The sequence below is a fragment of the Zootoca vivipara genome, chromosome 14 (genome assembly GCF_963506605.1).
Source record: "Zootoca vivipara chromosome 14, rZooViv1.1, whole genome shotgun sequence".
In the NCBI taxonomy this organism is placed as follows: Eukaryota; Metazoa; Chordata; class Lepidosauria; order Squamata; family Lacertidae; genus Zootoca; species Zootoca vivipara.
This window is the reverse complement of record NC_083289.1, coordinates 11,095,015-11,118,191: the sequence shown is the minus strand read 5'-3', so window position 1 is coordinate 11,118,191 and position 23,177 is coordinate 11,095,015. Positions and strand designations below refer to the sequence as shown.

The following is a 23,177-nucleotide window of genomic DNA, read 5'->3' as shown; positions in this document are numbered from 1 at the left end:
AACTAAGTTTTTTATCTTTGGTATGAGCTTTCGTGTGCATGCACACTTCTTCAGATACACGAAAGCTCATACCAAAATAAAAAACTTAGTTGATCTTTAAGGTGCTGCTGGAAGGATTTTTTTTAATTATTTTTTTGACTACGTCAGACCAACACGGCTACCAACCTGTAACTGGACCCATTGTTAAAATCGTGTTTATGGAAGACAATCTTACTCGGATACGAGTGATCGCCAAAGAAGACTGCAATAACGAGCATCTAAATTGCTGCGGGGCTGAACAACTTTATCCTTTACTGCAGCTAATTATCGGGTGCTCCACACAGGTTCCCGCCCGCCCTTTTGAATTTATATTTACAAAGAAAAGCGGGGTGCCAGGCCAGCAACTGAAGTAACTATATAATTGATGGGCTGGAGCACGACAATCTGGCTCGTGTTTTTCCTCGGAGGCAATTCCCACGGCAAGCCGTCCCCTTTAAGAGCCGCTTCATCGCCTCCCCTTTAACGGCAGCTAACGTTGCCATTCAGGGCCCGCGTGCCCGACGGCTGGCCCTTACCCCATTGGTCCGTTATTTTTTCTTGTCGGTCGATTCCCACCACGCTGCATCTTACGAGTCCGCCAAACGGAGAAAAAAACAAGTCCAGATGTCCCGCCTACTACGGAATCTTTACGCGGGATTGGAGGGCGAAGGAGGACTGACGACCGGCGGAAGGATCGTGGGGGCGGTGATGTGCCCTTCCTCACAACTACCTTAAACACCGTTCCCGGCAGCTTGGCTGCTCAGAGAGGTCGAGACTCTCAGAGGTGACTGACGCTTGATAGCCGGGCAGGTAAGGCTGATGAGATGGGAAGGGTAGGGCGGGGCGGGTTATCCATCGGCCGCTGCACGTAGCTCCTGTAGAGGCGTGAGGAAGAGTCCTGCCTCTCTAACCTCTCCCCGGCGCCTCGCTTCCTTCTCTGCCCCGCTTTTATTCACCTACGACATATTCTCAATCTTTATAGCCACCTCACTCAAGGCAATTTAATGATTTTAAAAAACAACTAAAGCCGTATAATATATACTCCCCCTCCAAAAAAAAGCATTACAGTATTGGGCTTGCGAGCAAACGGGGAGCATTCGCCGCACACCCCCTGAGGGCGGTTAGGTAATGGCTTGGCACGCGGCCTACTGTCTAGAGGAAACCCCGGAAAATGAGGGGGAGCTTCTGAGGCGCCGAGGTTTGCGAGGCACAAAAGTGCCCCCTCCTTTCCGTCTCCATAGTAACGCGGGGGGGATGAGAGAGGGCCGGGAAGCACGCACGTGGGGGTGGGTGGGAAAGGAGGAGTGCTGCGCACGCGGGAGCGCACTTTTCGAGGTGCCCATCATGGCTTCCTCCATCTCTTCACGCTCTTCCTACCCCCCTCTGATTTACTTCCTCCTCGTCGTCGTTCTTTTTCCACGCTCTCTTTCTCCCCCCCCCTCCTCCAAAGCCGCCTCTGCGCATCCTTGAGCGCTGCTGATTCGCCCCCCCCCCCGCGCCAGCAGGTACCCTCTCTGCTGGTGGAAGCGGGAGGCATCGAGTTTCACCGCGTGCCAATTGTGGCCGGGCTATCATATTGCGAAGGGCCTGGTTTCATGAGCGTTATCTGGTCGCACAGATAAGGCAATCAGAGTTTCCCTTTTCTTTGCTTTCCTCCCGGATCTAACCCCAGTACCACGCAGGTTTATGCGCGAGGTAAACGCTGCTAAATCACAGTGGGTTGTAGCCTAAGTTGTATGCAGAATAGGTCCATTGAAATGGACCCGGGTTGCCCATGTTTTAAAATGGGTCTACCCTTGAGAAGGACCAACCCCCATGGTGCTTACTCATAAAAAAAAGGCATGCGTAGCATTTGCAGCCTTATTCTGACCTTCTCCAGTAAGGATGCTTTTCTCTAGTTGCCTAAGGTGGTATTTTAACTCCCACATGCCTTAGAGTGCAGAGCAGGCAAGACTTCCTTGGGAGCACAGTCTACCATGAGGCGTTTCCCTAGGGTGACCTTGGCTATTGCAGCAGCAGCAGCTCTGTGCAGGCCAAACATTTCACGCTTGCGGGAGTAGGAACAAATACTAAGAGATTCCATCAGTGTGGTTGCCTGCACCTATTGTTGCTTTTGTGACAATACTGGGATGGTTTTTGGAAGAGGCATAACTAAGGAACCATAGCATATCAGTTTTTTAAAAAAATCTGGAAGCAAGTTTCACCTTCATACTGGTTTGGTGGGGGATGAATAATTGCAGCTTTTGTGATCAATATTTCTCAGAATAATAAATAGTGCTGAATGAGAACAGTTGTTGAATAGGCACAGAAGTTGTAGAGAACAGTTTGACATAGGTAAGGTTAGGAAGCTGTCCAGTAGTCACAATACTGCTTCCACGCCAGAATTAGGTTCTTTATCTATATGGTATTTTATACAGAGGTCCGCAAATTGGCTACTAACAGCAGGTATTCATTTGTTTAGTAGCCATGCTTCAGGCAAATCTTGATGTGAAGTGACATTGCTTCCATTTGTCTGAGACATGAAAATTTAGAAGGGGAGGAGTCATTACTAGCTGCGCAACCCACTGGGCATTTTTACAGATGTGATGTAATTTTCACTTACTGGAAGAAGGAAATGACTGAGCGATTAGCACAGTTAGTGGAAATTCAAGTAACCAGCTAAGTTGTTGCTGCTTATTTCAGTTCTGCCTGCCTGCTGGAAATACTTTTAGATAAATAGCTAGGGGGACAACCATTTATTTCAGTTTAACATGTTCTCTCTGTATCATAAATTAGTACAAACCTATGTCTAACCTGTAGCAGCTTTCCCTTGACATTTGTTGCCATCGTGTAGAAACATGTCCACAAGGCGATGGTTCAGAGGGGAGAAGCTTTGGTATGCAAAATATGGTGCTGTAGGCCTTTATTTGGCTATGATTTATTTGAAATCTCTGTAGCTGAGTCATCTTACATTGCCAGGGCCAGTTGGAACACCTGCAGTTGGTGCAAATCTTTTCAATCAAGAAATGACTTAAACTGGAAACGCTCATATATGGAATGAGCTTTGCTTTTCAGGGAACAGAATTAATGACAGTAGCTTTATATATGTTTATAATTGTTTTATTCAAATATGTTTATAGATGTTTAATCAGCCATATTAAGAACTCAGCTTTTCCATGATGCTTTTGGCTTGCTGCAGTATTCTGTGACTTCTGGCACGTAGGATTTGAATGAGACTGTAGTAACAGCCTAGCACCACTACTGTGTCTGTGCGCAACAAAGCTTCAGGCAAATGATGCAGCCAATGATGGCACAACCAATGTGTCTAAATTTAGCTGAGGGCTTGCACTTTTGACTGGGAATAAATTCATTCATTTCACTTGGTCAGCAAAGTACAGTAGTCTTTCCTTTCTGAAAATGAAGGACTATTAAAGCAGCACATCCTAGTTAAGTGGTAGTTTAAAAATTATGTTGGAAGTTGATAGAGATTAGATAAAGGCATATTTTAGATAAAGAAATCTTTTAGTGAATAGTGCATGTGTTCTTAAAATAGTGATGATCCACCTTTTTGCAAAAAGTATAGCATGGGGCTAAAAAAAATTTAACCACTTGCCCTGGGTTATCCCAATCTTATCTGTTCTCACTAACAGCTCACAATATACTTATGTTTAACGCTTATCACATAATTAAGCCTGCCTTTGTTAGTGAGATTATATTGCCCTGCCTGCTTGTTCATCTGTTCTGTTTTGTGTTGACGGCCCATGTGATCCTCCATTTAAAATTGATCTGCACTAAATTGAAATCCATCACCTTAAGAGTTGTAGACTACAGATAACCTGGTTGGATCAGAGTTTAAAATGATATTTGGGGTAACTTTTAAGTGTGCGTTTGGTGTTTTGGCATTGGTACATTTCCAAAAACTATTGGAATATGCTAACACAGTCAGGCTACTGTCTTGTACAGATTATAGGGAAGCATTTATATACTGCTTATTCCACTAAGTTTCTGGTAGATAAAATGTGATAAGATTTTAAGAATTAGATTCTCTAAATTAGGTGATAGATGTGATGGTGGGGGGTCACCTCAGTCTGCAATAATGAAGAGTGCTTAAAAGCCCTATTATGAGTAGGAGTGGCATAAAAAATTTTCAGGTCTAGGCAAATCCTGTTCACTTTAAAATAATAGTCTCCTGCTTGCTTGGCAAGAAAAGAAAATGTGGATTAAGAAATTTACTGTTAGTCTGTATTGTTTTTATAAAGTTACCTTATGTCTAATTGTAACATACATTGTAATTGATAGGCATCATGTCACATTCCTTGCACAAATGACTGCTTTAATGTCTGGATTTAGTAAACATATTGTACTAGGACCACCTTCCTAATTTTCAGAGGGATTGCTTATATAATGGTTTTGCAGTTGGGCCAGCATAATATGTTTACTTGTGTATGGGAAGGTGCAAACTTTTATATTTCTTTATTGAAAAATTAAAGTATAAAATTACAAGTGCACAAGGTAAAATAAGATGTGAAAAAAAATGTAAAAAACATTAGTTTTGTGTCATGCATTGAAAAAGTAGAGCCAGTACCAAATGTTGCAGTAAATGGAAAGTAACAGTCCCAAGTTTCTAAATACAGTACTGTTTCCCATTGCTGTGTTGTGCCAAAGGTTTTTGAAGCCCAATGTAAACTGTCTGTACGGACCTACAAAAAGATGTCATTGGAGTAGAGGGTAACCTCCCCTGAAACAAGATGCTAGTTTCTGGACGATAGTTTACCTCATGAGAAAAATACTAAGCTAGACCAATTTAGTAAAGAGCTGGGGCAAGTTTTAGCTGAAAGAGTGCAATTTTAATAATGCTTAAATAGATATTTGCAAAAGGTTGTATAAATATGAACCTGGTTGCATAAGAATCTTCCTGTGCTGGGAAGACATTGGTCTGCACCATTGCAGCAGCTATTTCCTGTCCCCCCCCCCACACATACTTCCAGTTAATTTGAAAGTGAGTCAGCATCTTCACTGAGGCTAGAGCTTGTATTTCCTTTGAGAATTGGCTTATTCAAAGGGAAGGTGAGGGGTGAGAAGGGAGAATGATGCTTGCAATAAGCTGAATTGATGAGTTAAAGCTCTGACTACGAGGGAAGCTGCACAGAGGTCCTAACCAGAAAGGGTGGAGCTAATGTACATAGCCTAAAGCTGCTGGGAATAACTATACAACAAAAAGGGGGAAAGGTTCTACTCTTTGAGAGTAATTAGTATAAATCGGAAGTGCTTGCATTGTAGCTTGTTGAACACAATATTGAGAACACATTGCTAGTGACAACCATTGGTTCCAGGGATAGCATGTGAAGCCAAGATCTTATATAGTCAAAACACATTGAGTTCAGGGGTAGATCTTTTTTCCTGGATGCCTGTCTTTCTTATTTATTTATTTATTTAGCTAGCTATGCACACAAGTTAAATGTGTGTAAGTTTGCAAGTTATTTATATAGGCTGGCTGCCAAAGTGCAGTATTAAGTGTAAGTCTATTTAGTTCAGGTTTATTGGGTTAGTTTTAAACTTCTATTTAGATTAATCCATTATATGTTTGGCAGTTCCTAAACATTAGTTAAATAAGTGTACGCAATAATGTGCCCCTTTTATGAGAATAAGGAGCAGCAAACACTCAAGTTGCTCCCTCCTTGGTTGAACACTCATTAATGCAATGTTGTGCATATGTGTGGTTTATATACACACAAAACTGCATAGGAGTAAGTCAATTTGCTGGTTGAGACAGACCTCAGCCTGTTTCTTCATGGCAGTCTGTCTCTTTTGCCAATCTGGAATTGTATTAAATGGGAAACATGTTCAGTTGATTGCTGCAAGGTCAGGCAAATGTATTTCCTTTATTATTATTTTTAGATACCAAATCTCAGCAGCCATGTCAAAACAACATGATGCTTTCATCCAGACCCAGCAGTTGCATGCTGCCATGGCAGACACATTCCTTGAACACTTGTGCCGTCTGGACATTGACTCTCCCCCAATCACTGCAAGAAACACAGGCATTATCTGCACAATTGGTAAGTGGAATTTAATCACAAATTTAATGTAAATTTTGAACACTATTTGCTCTGACACCTTATGGTTTTTCCTAGCCTACTTTACATATCGGCTAAGTCAGTCACCTACCTGAGTAAAATTTTGAAAGCTTTCAGATAAATACTGGAATACAAATATATCTTCATATTAGTTGTTTTTATTATATTTTGTACATCTCAAGATATGTATGGAAGGCAAGTAACAACAACCACAATAACCGCTGCTATAAAAATGAGCATATTTTCCACTAGATAATTTATGTGTATTCCTTCTAGCAGTATTAGTGAGAAGTGAAAAAGTAATGAATGTAGCTAGCAAACTAGGAGATGGGAGTTAAGTCAGGTACTTGGCTGTGTATGAACAGCCTCACCTTTGCCCTGCACAAGATTAAGGAAGTAAAACCCTGTATGCTGTGGCCAACTTACTTACTACATTTATATCCCACTCTTCCAAAGGAGCCAAGGGGAGCAAACAACAAATGATAAACATTTTATGCCTGCTATGAATATTTTAATAGTTAGTTGAGAGGCTTTCTGAATAAACGTGTTCATTTTGGCTGTGTGCCCTTCTTCATGTTATACAGTACTAGCTAGGAGGCTAAACATAGGTTTTTTTCATGTTTTTAAGACTTAAATGCACATTTCTAGCCTCTAGCCTATTATTGTTTAATAATAGCTTAAACAGTTATTTTGCAGACAAGAAGACAAAGGCGTAGAGTAGTAGAATAGTCTTAAGTAGCTCTGGACAGTTATCTGGACTTTAATACTCAGTTAGCAATGCTTTCAGTGGATCTGCTCTAAGTATGACTTAGTTGGATACCACCCTTAGACTTGTAACTATTAACTGGCATATGCTAAAGAAACTTCATTTTCAAATCTCTAGGCCCGGCTTCTCGGTCAGTGGAAACGCTAAAAGAAATGATTAAATCTGGAATGAATGTTGCCCGTCTCAACTTCTCTCATGGAACCCATGAGGTAAGAGCAGATTTGAGGGCAAATATTGCACTCACTTGAGAAAGAACTGTTCTCATTAGGTCAATCCTAAGTTTTGCCTTGGGACTAAAGACTTGAGGCCTCATTTATCCAGTTTGATGTTAAAAAACCCACACACACTTTAAACCAAGCATTCCAACAAATATGGACGCTAAGAGGTTTGTATATCTAAAAGTGCTACTGAGTACTTGTTCAAAGGCTGGTAAAATACATTTTCTTGTTGGTCTTCTACTTTCAGATAAATGTGGTAGTCCAAACCTTAAATGAACAATTAAAACTGCATGTAGCTGGAAAGCAAAATGATGAAATGAGTTAACAAAATAGTTTCTCCAAGAAGATTGTGGCTATCTTGAATATGGAACTGCGTCCATGCAGCCACTGTGCAGACTTTGGAGATACAGAGCAAATGTCAGAGGCTGGATCTCAAAAAAGATGCCTGTTACAAGTACAGCGTGTCCAGTATTCACTGAAAGTTCACCTGTTAAAGGTCACTCCTCTGTTACCAGATACTGCTGATGCATGCCTGACTTCCAACCAAGATCTTGAAACATGTTCACCCTTGTAGCTACAAACATCTCCTGTTAGGAGTGGTCATTTGAAGCTGGTGCTCCTTTATTCAGGTTATAGCAGTACCTATATTAAGAAAATTTAACCAGCATCACTCTTTTTAGGATATGTTCTAGTTACTTCCCTGCAAAATTATGAGATCTGCAGGGAGCCAGTTAGATACAACTGAAATGGAGTTGCCAGTCTGGTAAGATACAGCAAGTTTGCAAGGCTTGCCAAGTAAGATTTGGGAATAGAATTATGTTAATAGGATTCTGGCACTTTAAAAGCAGAGTGCTTAAGGTCACAAGAATTGCAAGTAACTTGTAGTAGAAGGCAACCCCTCTTCTATAAATAAAGCAGCCTTCTCACTTTTGCTACAGGGTGGGAGGCTCTCTGGCTCCCATTCCCAACTGCAACTTTCCTTAAAGGCCACCTGAATGCCTTTGGGCTGGCTGCTGTTAACTCTTTGAAAGGTCAAGCTGCAAAGTGTTTTGGCATCTTCTGTTGGTCTTCTCTTTAAAAGGCATCATGTTGAATGTGCATAAAATACAACAACACCCCTAGATTTTTATTATTTTAGAAACTATGTGATGAATTATAAGTGGTCATTTTTACTTACACACACCCCCCCACACACCAGTATGTGCAAATAAGTCTTATTGGTGGTATTATTATTAAATTTCTATACCAGCCTCCATTTTTAAATATAATAGGTATGCTTTTAACAGGCAGTGGAAGCTCACCACAGTAGGTGTGTGCCATATCTTAGTGGGAGAATCATTTTACAAAGTGGGCCACTTTGGAGAAGGCTGCCTTGTACATCAAAATTCTGCAAGATTGACCCAATAGGCTTGCTTCTCAAGTTCTATATGGGAGAAGGTGTTCTTTCAGATTGCTTGGTCTTAAGTAGTTTAGGGTTTTATGAATTAATGACAAAACCTTAGACTTTGCTTGCTAGCAGGGTGATGGTCAGTGCAATCTCTAGCACAGGTGTTAGGATGGTAGGATGCTTCACTTGGTAATCTAGCTGCTGCATTTTGTACCATGCAGCTTCCATACCAGCCTTGGAGGCAGCCCCACCTTGGAGTGTGTTGCAATAGTCCAATCTCGAGGTCAGTGCATGTGTTCCTGTAACTAGGCTATCCTGTTCCAGCAACAGTTGTAGTTGGCACATGACCTAAAGCTGCAAAAAAAAAAAAGTGGAGGAAGGAGTTCCCTCATCTGAGTACCTATTAACAGAAATAAAGCTGGCTATCATCAGTATATTGATGGTACCATGCTCCAAATCCCCTAATGCCTCCTCCCAGTGGCTTTATATAGATATTGAAGAATGTTTGGGACAAGATGGTTCACTGTGGCAGCCCACAGGACTACTGTCTGGGAGTCAGAAACAATCACCAACTGCTCTCTGACACCAGCCTTTCAGCTAACACAGTGCCTCCCAAGCAATGGAGACTGTTGTGGAGGGTGCCATGGTTGATGGTATCAAAAGCTGCTGTGAAAAGCAAGCAAGAGTAGCAGATCACACTCCGTTTCATGAAAGGCACCCATCTGGCAACAGAGTGAGATTTAGTCCCCAAACCTGATCTGAACCCAGAGTGTAATGGGTCTAAATAATCAGCATCCTCCAAGACCATATGTAGATTAACTGCAACTAGTCTATTGAACTCTTTGCCTTCAAAGAGCTACTAGGCGGTAGTAGCTGAAAGCTGGGTTCAGGAGCAAACACACTACTGTCTTCTTACTAAAGTTTCACATGGGATCCTAATGTCCCACTGTTAATGCAATTACAGTACTTATTTTCTGAAACTGTTTTAATGCTGATTAGTTAAACTGCTGTTCTGTATGGTGATCAAATAAGCTAGTTAGCCACTTTTCACGTTTTTTTCCTGCAGAAACTTAATATTTGGCATGGTACCTTGCTGCTCTCTTTCAATAGCTGTAACAGTAAAAGTTTGCATAACCTTGATTGCAAACTTTGCCTGTGTTCTATTGCTGTTTGATCAAGATAAGCAAACAGTTTTCATAGGCTAATCTGTGAACTGAAACCTATCTGTTAGTGAGGATTCAGCTAATCTGACTTTGACTAGAGTTGAAGGCTGTTTTCAGCAGAGCCCGGTGGAACTGATAATTCTGGTGCTAGTTGAAGATGAGAGCTTGGTTACCACCTAACTCCAATCAATCAATCAGATCTTTATTACAGTCATAGACCAGCATATACCTAACTTCATTTGCAGTTGGCTGTATCTGTCTCTGATACATTGCTATCATTGAGCAATGGATGAAACAAACTGAGTTTGTAACTCGCAACTTGCATTTTAACTTCTGTGCATTCAGCTTTAAGCACTTAGCAACTTATTTTTTTAAAAAAATATATTTTATTAATTTTCCAATTAAAACCAATTATATCACATTCATTATTTCAAATTATACACATATATATATCAATCAAACCGAATGTTATGCCAAATCGTCTAAAGAATTTTTTATTTGGGTTCCCATGCTTCAAGAAATTGGGGATTCCTCGCAACCGTCCACTGCCGTCTTTTTTCTAAAGTTCAAATCGTCAAGCACTTGGCAACTTAAGGGTAAAAAATCCGGTGTGTTTTGACTATACACAGTTTTGGTTTATGCACTATCCCTGGAATGTAACTGTAACACATGTAAAAGTTGAGAATCTCCTATATTGTGGTAAGTTTTCAAAAAAAATGGTGGAAGTCAGGCCATATTTGCCTGCGCTAGAAATTGTTCTTTATCATATTTGACAAGATGGCAGTAAAAGTTATAGGATATATTACCGTAATAATTAATCTATATAATTGCCCAGCTTCTAGACACAGAACCCAGGCAATACAAAATGTAGTGTTCATTGCATTTTGTTAGCCAGACCTAAGGCAGCCAGCTCTGTGTCATGGTAAGTGATTATTTCTGTTCTGTAACCATTGTGTCTTCTGTATTAGTACCATGCAGGAACAATCAAGAACGTTCGAGAAGCTACCGAGAGCTTTGCTTCTGATCCTATTTCGTACAGACCTGTTGCTGTTGCACTGGATACTAAGGGACCTGAAATTCGAACTGGACTCATCAAGGGGGTAAGTGTGTTGCACTGTTTTGTTCTTTGTCTTATTACTCATTGTAACAGGTGAGATCACTCCCTTCCAATAAACATCAGTAATAGACTCCCAGAGGACAATGCTGCAGTTTCTCATAATATTGTGCAGTCTGCTGCTCTATGCAAGGATCTATAGTTAGGGGTACCAATCAAACACTGGTAGGCAAAGGAGAATAGAACAGTTCATTTCCAACCCATCTAAAACCATAACACACAACTGTATTTAGAACACAAAGTTCATTCTAAATCAGGCCGGGATATAGTCTTCTCCACAAATCCAACAAGAGTCACCTGCCAGAGGGCATTCCAGATGTTTTGGAACTACAACTCCCATGATCCCTAGCTAACAGGGACCAGTGGTAAGGGATCATGGGAGTTGTAGTTCCAAAACATCTGGAGAGCCAAGGTTGCCTATGCCTGATTTAGATTGTGGCAGCAGTCAGGATGACTTAATTCTGAGGGAAGTGGATATTCTTTGGCAGTGCCAGTAACAGTTGTTTGTCCTTCCAGAGTGGTACAGCAGAAGTGGAGCTTAAGAAAGGTGCAACTTTGAAATTGACCCTGGACAATGCCTTTATGGAGAAATGCGATGAGAATACACTTTGGGTGGACTACAAAAATCTCATCAAAGTTGTTGATATTGGTAGCAAGATCTATGTGGATGATGGACTCATTTCCCTGCAAGTTAAGGAGAAAGGTGTGTTTGGAAGGCATTCTTGTTATTGTGGCCATACCTTAAATAGGAATACATGTTTATGTGGTGATGCTACTTGCTATAACAGTGTGATATTTAGAAACTGCATAAATGTAATTGCTTCCAGCATATTATAAACTGATATGAAGAAACCAGGTGTCTGCATCTTGACAGATCAGATTAGGAAATAAATTGGGGATAATTATTGTGGACACAAGGGGATAATTATTGTGGAAATGAGTTATATTGTGGAAATTATTGTGGTAATGAGTTATTTTGAGTTATAATGCTGATTCTTGGAACTCTGTGCAGGTGCTGATTTTGTCATCACTGAAGTTGAAAATGGTGGGCTGCTAGGCAGCAAGAAAGGTGTAAATCTGCCAGGGGCTGCAGTAGACCTTCCTGCTGTTTCTGAGAAGGACATCCAGGATCTAAAATTTGGTGTGGAGCAAGATGTAGACATGGTGTTTGCTTCCTTCATCCGAAAGGCATCTGATGTTCATGCTGTCAGGAAGGTGCTGGGAGAAAAGGGAAAGAATATCAAGATCATTAGCAAGATAGAAAACCATGAGGGTGTACGTAGGTAAGTTGGTTATTTAATTTGTTATTAAATATGTTTCTTGAAAAGTGAGCTGCATGCTAGATTGCACCTCCTAAATGGGTCAGTAGCTCTGTAAAGGTAAAGGGACCCCTGACATTAGGTCCAGGCATGACCGACTCTGGGGTTGTGGTGCGCATCTTGCATTATTGGCCAAGGGAGCCGGCGTACAGCTTCCAGGTCATGTGGCCAACATGACAAAGCCGCTTCTGGCGAACCAGAGCAGCACATGGAAACGCCGTTTACCTTCCTGCTGTAGCGATGCCTATTTATCTACTTGCACTTTGATGTGCTTTCGAACTGCTAGGTTGGCAGGAGCTCTGTACTTGCTGTCAAATGTCGACAGTACGCTGTGAAGGATGCAGATTGTGAAATTCAGTGCTTAAATACAAGGTAGTAGATCCTTCTCCGGAAGTGGGCTTGTCAGTGACTTCTTTCTCTTGATATGTGGGACAATGTGTCTTTTTGGTGTGCTACATTATTCTGGAAACTCCATACAGTATAAGGTAGATAGGCATTTTGACTCTGACCCCCTTGCACCTCCAGTATCACTTTTACAAGAAATAATTTTGTCTTTTGTGCATTTCAGGTTTGATGAGATCATGGAAGCTAGTGATGGCATCATGGTAGCTCGTGGTGATCTTGGTATTGAGATTCCTGCTGAAAAAGTCTTCCTTGCCCAGAAAATGATGATTGGTCGATGCAACAGGGCTGGCAAGCCAATCATCTGTGCTACTCAGGTACTCAAAGAAAAGTTGACTCTGAATGGGCTATGTGAAACCTGAATTACGTTATGCTTTGAAATGATACCTTCTGTCGCAATAAGTAAACATGGAAAATGTTAGTCTAAAATGCTCAGGTCGATTCCACATCTCTGATTGGATCCAACACAGCTTGAAGAATGCTTCTTGGAAATCTTAATCAGAATTCTTACGGGTACTGCAACAGTCTAGTTGTAAAAATGGTTTAAAAATGGAGGCTATAGCTATAATAATAATTGGAGTAGTTACAATTACTAAATACATAGTGTAGTGCATCATTGTATCCCCCTGCTTGTTTTAAACAAGTTAGTTGAAAAAACTTAAATGTGTGGTTTAGTAAACATAACACATCATTTTGACAAGTCTTTGAGCAAGCAGAATTGAGATTTGATCGGTTTGCATTTTTGTTACAGGACATTCTGTGATTAAACGTCATAGAAATTGTTCATATACAGGCTGTACCGTATATGAATACTATGAACTAATGTGAGTTTGGATACCAAAATAACTGCAAGCAAGAAATCATGTTCCTATAGTGCTATCGTGTACTGTACGTGTTTCATTAGAAGCCAGTCCCAAGGAGTTTGTTCTTCATTGCAGTTTCTTTTAATTTCTTAACATGTCTTTAACATCTGGATTTTATAATGCTGGCATGGTTACCAAGGATTCTGCCGTGATGAACAGTACAGAAACAAAGCGTTTCAAGTTTTATGTAAATAAGATGATTATCTCGCAGTGAAACCTATTAACTTCACTTTGTCTCATTAGATGTTAGAGAGCATGATTAAGAAACCACGGCCAACACGTGCAGAAGGGAGTGATGTAGCTAACGCTGTCCTGGATGGAGCTGACTGTATCATGCTTTCTGGAGAGACTGCCAAAGGAGACTATCCTCTGGAGGCTGTCCGCATGCAGCATCTTGTAAGTGATAACCATTTGATGTTAAAAGACAGTACTTGTATACCTAGAAATATTAGCACTGCTTATGCCCTGTTACCCAATTTCCCATCTGCTCAAATACCACCCAAGTCTGGTGGCTAGCTTAATGTTTTATACATGACGTGGCTGTTTTCTCACTATAGTTTCCTATATGCCATAGGTCCCTCAGGCTGCCATAGACTTCTTTAATGGCAGTGAAACACAAAGTGCTTTCATGCACTGGCTGAAAGTATAAAACTTTCATTATGCAAAGGCAAGTGGAACAAATTCTGAACTGTAGTGATTAGTTTTTACAGCCTTAGGTGGGTTCCTTCCTACTGAAGTGTGTCTGAAATTGTCCAACTTAGTGTATATTGTATTTTGAGACAACTTCAGATACTGTATCTGGGATTCCAATTATTTAATTGTATTGTTTTGATGAATTTGTTGTTTGGTTTATTTATATACTGCTGTGTTAGATATTATAGTGATTGCAATGCTTGGGTTTTTTTTTAATGCTACTGTGATTGTTGTGAGCTGCTTTGAGTTCAACATTTGTTGTTGGAAAAGCAGAATACAAATATTAGATCAAAGCCGAGACAAATCAGGAGTGGGCCTGGAGTATGTTCTGTTTCACTCCTCATAGGTAAGAGAACTTGTGAATTGGGGACCATCCTATATTTTAAGTTCTGTAAGAGGCCTTGGGGAAAGAGTGAGAGCTCAAGGCCCACTCCCAATCTCATCCTGGAGGGAAACGAACGTCTGATTCACACTCTGTGATTCACCCTTTGGGATTGGACTGCGACAGTTTACTGCCAGCACAATTGTTTTATGCACAACAGTTGTGCCCTTGGAACAGCGTTTAATTTTTTTTAAGTGCATGACTTGACACTTTTTACATGTTTAAACTGCCAGAAAACTCTTTGCTCTGCTTTTGGAATTCTCCAGTTTCTCATTGACAACATGGCACTTTGTGCCAGAATTAAAGTACTGATTGTGTTGACTGTCTGCTGTGAATTACAGTCTTGATAACCTACTAGTTTGAGAGCTGCAGTTCAGGTTAGCTAGCTTACTCCAAACAACTCTCACATAATAGTATGCTTATGCTAACTACCTCTTTGCTCATCCTTATGTAACCTGGTACATACTGTCAAGCAGTTGAGGGAACCAGTTCCTGTGAGCTGGTGGCAGATAAGCATGGTTGTGTTGTAATGCAGCCTGATTGCTAGCCATCTTGAACTCCCTTTCATTGAAAGGGTTGACTTTACTGCCCTTTGGTATCTTGCCATTGTACTCATACCTTGCTATTTGCTTGAAGCATGACTGTCTGAACAAATGGGGGTTTCGTTGGTGCTGTTTTACAGCTACAAAAATTACATATTAAAGTGTCTTCAAAATGCCAAGATGAACCTGGTTTTCCTGTAGAGTTCAAATACTCTTCTTTAATTTTCGTAATGGAGATCACTACCATATTTGTGCATGTAGGATCCCTGGCTGACTTAGTAGTTCTTGATGCATTCTTCTGAAGTAGTTAAGAAAAATGGGATACCAGGAAGTTGAACCTGGAACATTGAAAAGATTAGAAGTTAAGTTCAAGACCCTGTCCCTGCTACTTTAAAAACTAATGCATGTCATTAATATATGTAAAGAATGCCTTTTAAGAACACATGCATATAATTCTACAACCTAACCCCCTCCCAATTATAAGCTATATTTTAAACCTCATTTGAGAAATGTACAACAAGGTTGTAAGAGTGTTCCATGCAAGATTCAGCCAGTACATGCTGAAATGGACTTACTATTGGGTCGCTCTTGGCCTTCTCAGAGCAGTTTTGCCTTTTTATGTTACCCTAATGACGTTAAGTATTCTGGGGGATTTTAAATCAAAGTTTAGTGCAAACAAACTTCTTGATTCCCATTATGTTGGACATACAAATGTTGACATAGCTTGGCAGATGCCCTTCTGGGAAAAAAGCAATACTTTAAATAGGAAATAAAAGGAGGGGGAAGAAAGATCAGTCAGCTTTGTGTTGTGCAAAGCATCTAACATAACATAACTGCTAACCCAGAATCTTGTTCAAGACTTGTTGCTCCTTGTTTTTGGTGCTTGGTATATGCCTGAGATCTAGTTCTTACAGATGGGGTTGTAAACCTGTTCCTGGACTGTACCTAGAACAATTTCCACCAACGTCAGTTTTCTACGTGGGATGAATTTTTCTTCTGTATGGAGGAGCATTCAATCATGTGAGCCTCCATCTGCTGAAGACTTGGGTTTGCCATTTAATCTATGAAAACCAGGGCTTACTGTTGTGCCACACTGCATTGATTCTCATGAGTTTTAAGATCTCAAGTAACACTCTGCAGCTATGCAACACTGAGCATTCTGTTGATTCTGGTCATCTAAATAATGATGGGTTCTCTGGCTTTGTACTTTCTTTCATGTTCACCTACTGCTCTCCTATAAAGTATGCCTAATATTGCCTAATTTGGTTGAATGGGAATAAACTGCACTTCTTGCACAGGTGGTCCTAGGAAAGTATCCTTAATATGCCATGCTCTTAACTCCATCTGATCTTATCTAGACTGTCTAGATGCAATAATTCTTCCATAGACCTGTCTGCATGCTTTAAAAATGCTATGCAAGTCTCTGGCTGGTAAGGACACATGTAGCGCCGTCTATTGAAATATGACAGTGTAAACCTGTATATGCTGGTAGAAAGCACATTGAATTCACTGGTATTCCTGAGTAAGTGTACATAAGATTGTGTACATAAGTGTACATAAGATTCAATCCCAAGAAGAAAGTTCCATCTGAACCCAATGGGGGGGCATATAAACCAATAATCTGGACATTAGCAATTATCCTGCATGTTGCCTGCCAGTTAACACTATTACTCGATTATACATGAGACTTGTATTGCCAAATGTGAGATTTTATTTCTAATTAAAGGGTAGGGTAGTGCAGTAAAAGAATGAAACTGTCTGGAGTCAAACCATAGAAGTGCCTTAATAGAGGCATTAGCTACCAAAAACTGAGGATTATAAACTTGGACCCAATTAATTGATGTAGTGATTCTGCTTCTATAATCTTAACAGTGCTCAGACCTGCAGAAGCAGAACATTGAAGTCATGGTCTTAACAGTCGGGGGCGTCTGTCTTCTTTCTCTGCTTGACAGAATAAAGAAACATGTTTAATTTCTGAGGCAGGACGCTTAAGGGCTTTTTCATGATGACCACTAATCTGTGATTATCTTAAATTAGGCCTGTATCATGTCCAAATTATGACTCTAGTGATTATTTTAACTTTGAAAACCAGGTAGTTGCACCACCCTGCCTTTAATCTTGCATGACTGACAAATAAGCAATTAACTCTCCTTGCAGATTAACTTTTATCATATCACTCTAGTGAATTTCTTTCCTTTCTATGTCGCTCCTCTTTTTTTCTTCCCTCCCTCTTACTCTGGCCTACAGATTGCTCGCGAGGCTGAGGCTGCAATCTATCACCGCCAGCTGTTTGAAGAACTTTTCCGCCTCACTGCTAACAACAGGGACCCTCTTGATGCCATGGCTGTAGGCGCTGTGGAGGCCTCTTTTAAGTGCTTAGCTCCAGCTGTGATAGTTTTGACAGAGTCTGGCAGGTAGGGTTCAGAATTAGGTACACATCTAGGATTTGTAAGGTAAATCATAATTCATTCTACAGTGGCTAGAGGTTTTAAAAGCAAGCAGCTGCTTCAAACCTATACTTGATAAAACCTGTTCCTCACACGGCATTCTTCCAAAACCAAACTTCTATCAAAACCAAACTTCTATCAAAGCAGGATTTGAGGTAGGTAGAAGCAGAGCAAGAGTGACTGGCAGTTGCGCATGGATGAGTGTAACGATTCTGGCAGAATGGAGTGGGAGTGACATGGCAGATGTTGTCTTCAGAAGGGAAATGTGTGTGCCCAGTGGGTGCAGTCCAAATAGCATGTGCTAATTTTGCTTTTGTTGAGGGTGCGCAAACAGTATTCTTGGCTGAAGTTCCCCATCAATTGCATTACTAGATGCTCATTTGGGTTTGCTGCTATATAAGCACTCTGCCAAGTCCAGGCCCCACCTTCACTCATGCCGCTAGTGATGACAGATGTGAATGTTGTCTTCCGAACGCATGTTGCCCTTATAGATTGCTCGCGAAGCAGAGGCAGCCATCTTTCACAGGCAATTGTTTGAAGAGCTCCGACGGCTGGCCCCGCTGAATCGGGATCCCACTGAAGCTGCCGCTGTTGGCGCTGTTGAAGCTTCCTTCAAGTGTTGCAGTGGGGCCATTATCGTACTCACCAAGTCTGGAAGGTAGGAGGTGGAAGGTTCTGGCAGAAGTCACATGGACTTCACGTGTTTAACACACAACATGAACATCTGTCCCAATCAAATACTGTATTTTTCATTGACTGTGTGGAGGAGTGTCTGTTACATTGCTACTTACTTGGATTTACCTGGACCTGAGTAGTTAATTGCACATTAAACCTTTATATTGTCTCTCCAAAGGAAGTCTCAAGGTAACTTAAAGCAATTAATTTAAAATAACTTTTATAGCAAAAACTAAAAGCAACATCCAGATCCACTCCACTCCGCGAGCAATTAATACTGAAACAAGGTTGTAAAAACAAGAACAAAATCAAAGTGCAAACCTCAAATTATATGTAAAACCAGCCCAAGCTAAAAATGAAATTTGAAATACATGGTGGACTAAAAAAGTTAAATTTGCAGTGAAGCTGTAAACTGAAAATACTGTCAGTATTAGACTGGGATGCAGTGCCTAAAATTGCTTTCTATGGATCTTTGCCATTGAGCAGAACCTTGGAATAACTTAAAGCACAGAGAAGGTAAATATGTGTAGAAAATCCTAAAACACGCTGGGCACGAGCTGTCCAGAGCTTTACGCTAGACATGACAAAACCTTTGCTATACAGTATGCCCACAACTTGAACGCGGTGGTTGCTTTCCAGGGATCACACCTAAAGCCAAAATCACATGTAGTCATAGCCCATTGGGTTCAATGGTAGTTGGGATTGCCAAAGTCACTTTTCCCAGAACCCCACACCCTTTGAGTTAAATAAAAATTGCCGTGTTTGTAAAGCACAAATTGAATGTAAGTTGTGGGCTTACTCTACTAGAATTTCTCTGGCACAAAGGAAAATATGTATGCCCCATTAATGTGGGGTTGACACTAATTCTATATTTTTGACACATCTTGAATCAGTTGTCTTGTCAACGTGCAGATCAAAGGCTTTGCGCAATACTAAGTAGCTTCTGTTTTGCCTTTGAATATAAGGTTCCTTGGTGTCTGGCTGCCTGAATGTTCTGTAACTGAACCAGACAGCATGAGACTTTCACTTGAGTTCAGTTTTGTTTATCAACATACTGGAATTATATTGTAAATGTATGTGGCCATTTATCAGACCAGTAATATCTACATTGCGGACCTAGGTGGCGCTGTGGTTAAACCACTGAGCCTAGGGCTTGCTGATCAGAAGGTTGGCGGTTCGAATCCCTGTGACGGGGTGAGCTCCCGTTGCTTGGTCCCAGCTCCTGCCAACCTAGCAGTTCGAAAGCACGTCAAAATGCAAGTAGATAAATAGGAACCGCTACAGCGGGAAGGTAAACTGCGTTTCCATGTGCTGCTCTGGTTTGCCAGAAGCGGCTTTGTCATGCTGGCCACATGACCTGGAAGCTATACGCCGGCTCCCTCGGCCAATAATGCGAGATGAGCGCGCAACCCCAGAGTCGGTCACGACTGGACCTAATGGTCAGGGGTCCCTTTACCTTTACCTTTAATATATATATTAATTGAAGCTAGGATCAGTGCATAGTTCTCATGCCAAATTATGTAAGGAGTAACAACTGCACAGAAACACTAGGTTGCTCAAGGAAGACATTGCTTTGCTTCTTTCATATACAGTACAGTATATTTAGTTCTCGCAATTATAGGCTGTGAAAGGGGAAACAAAGTGCACGCTGTGATAGGTCATTGTAGATGGTGCTGCAGTGATATTTCTGCACAGATATTACTACTATTATTATTATTATATTATTATATTATTTAATATTATTAATATTGAATAAATATTATTATTAATATTAATATTTGTTAAGGGTTCTTCCCAGCCTCATGCCTGACCTTTCTGAAGAAATCTGAACTTGAAACAAAATCCAGAGCTAAATTAGACTTTCCTTCTAATAGTACTGCTTAAAGGTTTCTGATACTGTTAGCTTGCATTTGTGAATATCAAATAGTTGAATTTCAGTTTGTTGCTTTACAAAAAGTGTTCTAAGACAGTTTTTCTGTTTAGATTTGTTAGTCATGGTGCAGCAATGAGAATATGGGGCCTGTTGAAACTATAATGCACACATCTTAAATCTTGGGATACAACCTTTTGGTAGCTTTCTAAAGAGAAGTAAAAACAATAGTACTTCTTACTCCATTTCTGAGTAGTGTGGTGGTTTAGTTTGCATTTCTTCCCCATTTCAAGCATTTACTACATGGTCCCTGTTCTGTTCAAAATGATGATCCCTACCCTAAAAAAAATTTAAAAAGTGATGATCCCTTAGCAAATAGCACACTGAGCTCTTAGAAGAACTGAGAAAATTTACAAACTAATTAAAATAGCTAGAGATGTTGTCATACAGTGTAAGTAGCTTTGTGGACCAAATAATTCCTATGGGTTGCTTCCTTTTTTTAAAAAAAAATGAACTTTTTGAAATGCAGAATCTGATCCTGACTAGCATAAGGCACAGTGGTGGTGGTTTAGTAATGTATGTCATTAGTTTTCCAAGACTTGCAGGCAAACTCAAGCACACCCACTTTCTTATGCAAACTAGCTTAATTAATGTATTTGGAAATATTTCCTTAGGGAAAACTTGTCATTATCCTGGCCTTTTATTCTATTGTCAGGGCCCAAGTATCTTCTTCACTGCTGCTTTTGTCACCCAGGAGGGAGCAAACAAAGCACATTCCCCCCCCCTTAAAATGTTTGGAGAATTGAATGAGCTTCCTATTTGCTACTGACTTAACAAGTTTGTTTACTGTGCTGAAAATTCAAATGCATCCTTCCTTTTATTATAATAGCATTTGTCAGTGCTAGGAGATTATACTTGCTAAATATTGTCTGGGGGGTATTTCCATATATCCAGAACTTGGAGTATAGTACCATATACTCTAGAGACTAGTGTGATGTAGACATCAATAGTTGGTATATTGTCTCTGCTTGGAAGCTGCCTTGACTCCTTTGTAACCTGGATTCATTGTACACACTGAAATGGCCTCTCCCAGTGATCTAGATGAGATGTCAATTGAACCTGCCAAAATGTTCTCCTTTGTAGATCTGCTCACCTGGTGTCAAGGTACCGCCCACGTGCTCCCATCATTGCTGTGACCCGTAATGCTCAGGCAGCACGCCAGGCTCATCTGTATCGTGGTATTTTCCCTGTGCTGTGCAAAGAGCCAACCCATGATGCCTGGGCTGAGGATGTTGACCTCAGAGTTAATGTGGGCATGAAAGTTGGTAAGTTGGTAAATGTTGATATCCTTTGCTCTCTGTGGAAGCTTCAAAAAATCATACAATAATTTTATCTGGCAGCTGGAAACATTTTGAACCAATATTTGACAGTTTGGTGTATTAGAACAACCTTACATGAGATTTTAGGCTACAGTTGCTTTAACTAGTTTCAGAATAACTTGGTCAATTTGGGTTGTTAGATGTTACCAAAACCATCGCTATGCAATTCTATAATTTATCATACGTTTTAGGACCCTTTTTCTCACTGCTTTCTTTTTCTTTCCAGGTAAAGCTCGTGGATTCTTCAAGACTGGTGATCTAGTCATAGTACTCACTGGATGGCGTCCTGGTTCCGGCTATACCAACACCATGCGTGTTGTGCCAGTTCCATAAATCAAACCCAGCGATCTCAACCCTCCTTTTGTCTCACCACCTTCCCCCTCGCATTAGATCAGCAAATTGCTTGCAATATTGTCTTTGCCTGTAGAGTGGATAGAGGCTGCCAAAACCACCAAGTGCAGTAATTGGGGGAAGAGAGACTAAGTCTAGAAATACTTGAAATAGTTCTCTGATAATTAGAACCCCTCCCCAAACTGTCCTGCCTTATTTGTTGGGAACCAGCGTAAAATTGTCTAGCATGACAACTTGGGCTGCCCAGTGTTTCTTCTTCGGCTCTCTGGAGTCCAAAGAAACAGGAGGGCTTTTATCCAACTAGTAAGGCATTTTATGCAGTGGCAATACCTGCCATGTTCCTTTCTCCCACCCCAAAAGTCCCTTTTCTGTAGTTATGTACTATCTGGTCTCCACGCAAACACTCCGGATTAGGATCTACATAGACCGCCATAGCTCTCCTTTCTGTAACATCTCTAGTCTTGCTGTGTCCCTGTGGGTATACAGGGGTTTTTGGTACACTGTAACCGAAACTCTACAACACAGATCACTTTGATATCTTAACTGTACACTCCAATAGGTAGTGACAGAAAACATCACATGCTTGTTCTTTGAAGTTCCAGAAAACCTGGTTTTAAAAATTTGCTGCTACATCTTATTTGCCAGCACAGCTACAGGATAGCAATGGAAATGAGTGTCTACAGGGTTCTTTTGCTCCCAGAGTCTACTCAGGTACAGTTTGCTTCAGGTTTGATATAAAAACTGAAAATGGCATATTTTGCATATGGAACTTTAAAGGGCTGAGCAGTGCAGTAAAAAAAATTTCACCTGATGCACTCCCCACATCTCAAGCTGCTAGGAGTTGCTTGTGCGCCTGTTGCAGTGTTGTGTTTTGTGTTCAAGTTGAGTCGTGTTTCCTGAGCACTATCCTCTATAAATCAGGATGATTTACCTACTGTAACAGGTGTATCGGGTTGTAGAGTACAACTTTGTACATCAATAAAGCAGAGCTCACATACCTATCTGTGCATATTCTGTTTTTCTGGTTTAATGGTTCTTTTCATCTTGCCTATCTCCTGATGCATTGAAACTCTGATGTGTAAGAAAAAATAGCTGCTGTTCTTTCAATCTAGATCAGTGGTTCCCAACAGGTGGTCCGGGGACCCCCAGAGGTCCGCGAGCTATGCCAGAGGGGTCCGCAAGATGCTATTAGAATAAAAAATATATTAAATATATTTCGTATGATAACAGATTTTTTGTTTTGGCCGTTTACTGCATGAGCAGAGTCTAGCGCAAAACTAGAATTAGATAGAGGCAGTAGTTCTGCTGTATGCCGTTAGGTGGCGCTTTACAAACACTACTGTTTTGCAAAGAGGCAGTGCTCGCATTCTACTAACGCTCACCTCCCCAAGATGCTTTGCGCACGTTGGCTTCATTTGTGCGCTACTGCGCAGGTACCCTGTCTTCTCCATTCCCCTCCCTCCTCCCTGGCGCGCGCTGCCTCTTTGCAAAACAGTAGTGTTTGTAAACAAAGCGTTGTTTTTCGCAGAAGC

The 23,177-nt window shown here is 40.8% G+C and overlaps 1 protein-coding gene across 2 annotated transcripts; it reads left to right on the top strand.

The window, feature by feature from the left end:
- The first annotated feature begins 710 nt into the window (after positions 1 to 710).
- PKM (pyruvate kinase M1/2) lies at positions 711 to 22,642 on the top strand. Of its 2 annotated transcripts, none has more exons than XM_035130748.2 (11): positions 711 to 828; positions 5,896 to 6,056; positions 6,958 to 7,049; positions 10,577 to 10,708; positions 11,239 to 11,425; positions 11,735 to 12,005; positions 12,610 to 12,760; positions 13,550 to 13,702; positions 17,862 to 18,028; positions 21,059 to 21,240; positions 21,521 to 22,642. In XM_035130748.2, exons 2-11 carry the CDS (start codon positions 5,915 to 5,917, stop codon positions 21,625 to 21,627), a joined length of 1,584 nt encoding a protein of 527 aa, XP_034986639.1. In that variant the 5' UTR covers positions 711 to 828; positions 5,896 to 5,914; the 3' UTR covers positions 21,628 to 22,642. The 2 variants fall into 2 exon arrangements, with proteins under 2 accessions (XP_034986639.1, XP_034986637.1); XM_035130746.2 differs by lacking the exon at positions 17,862 to 18,028 and adding an exon at positions 17,171 to 17,337.
- Positions 22,643 to 23,177: the final 535 nt, after the last annotated feature.

Coding starts and splice junctions, on each gene's coding strand:
- PKM (XM_035130748.2), top strand. CDS start 5,915: ATGTCAAAACAACATGATGCTTTCATCCAGACCCAGCAGTTGCATGCT. Junction 10,709..11,238: donor GAACTGGACTCATCAAGGGG/GTAAGTGTGTTG, acceptor TTGTCCTTCCAG/AGTGGTACAGCAGAAGTGGA. Junction 21,241..21,520: donor TAATGTGGGCATGAAAGTTG/GTAAGTTGGTAA, acceptor TTTTCTTTCCAG/GTAAAGCTCGTGGATTCTTC.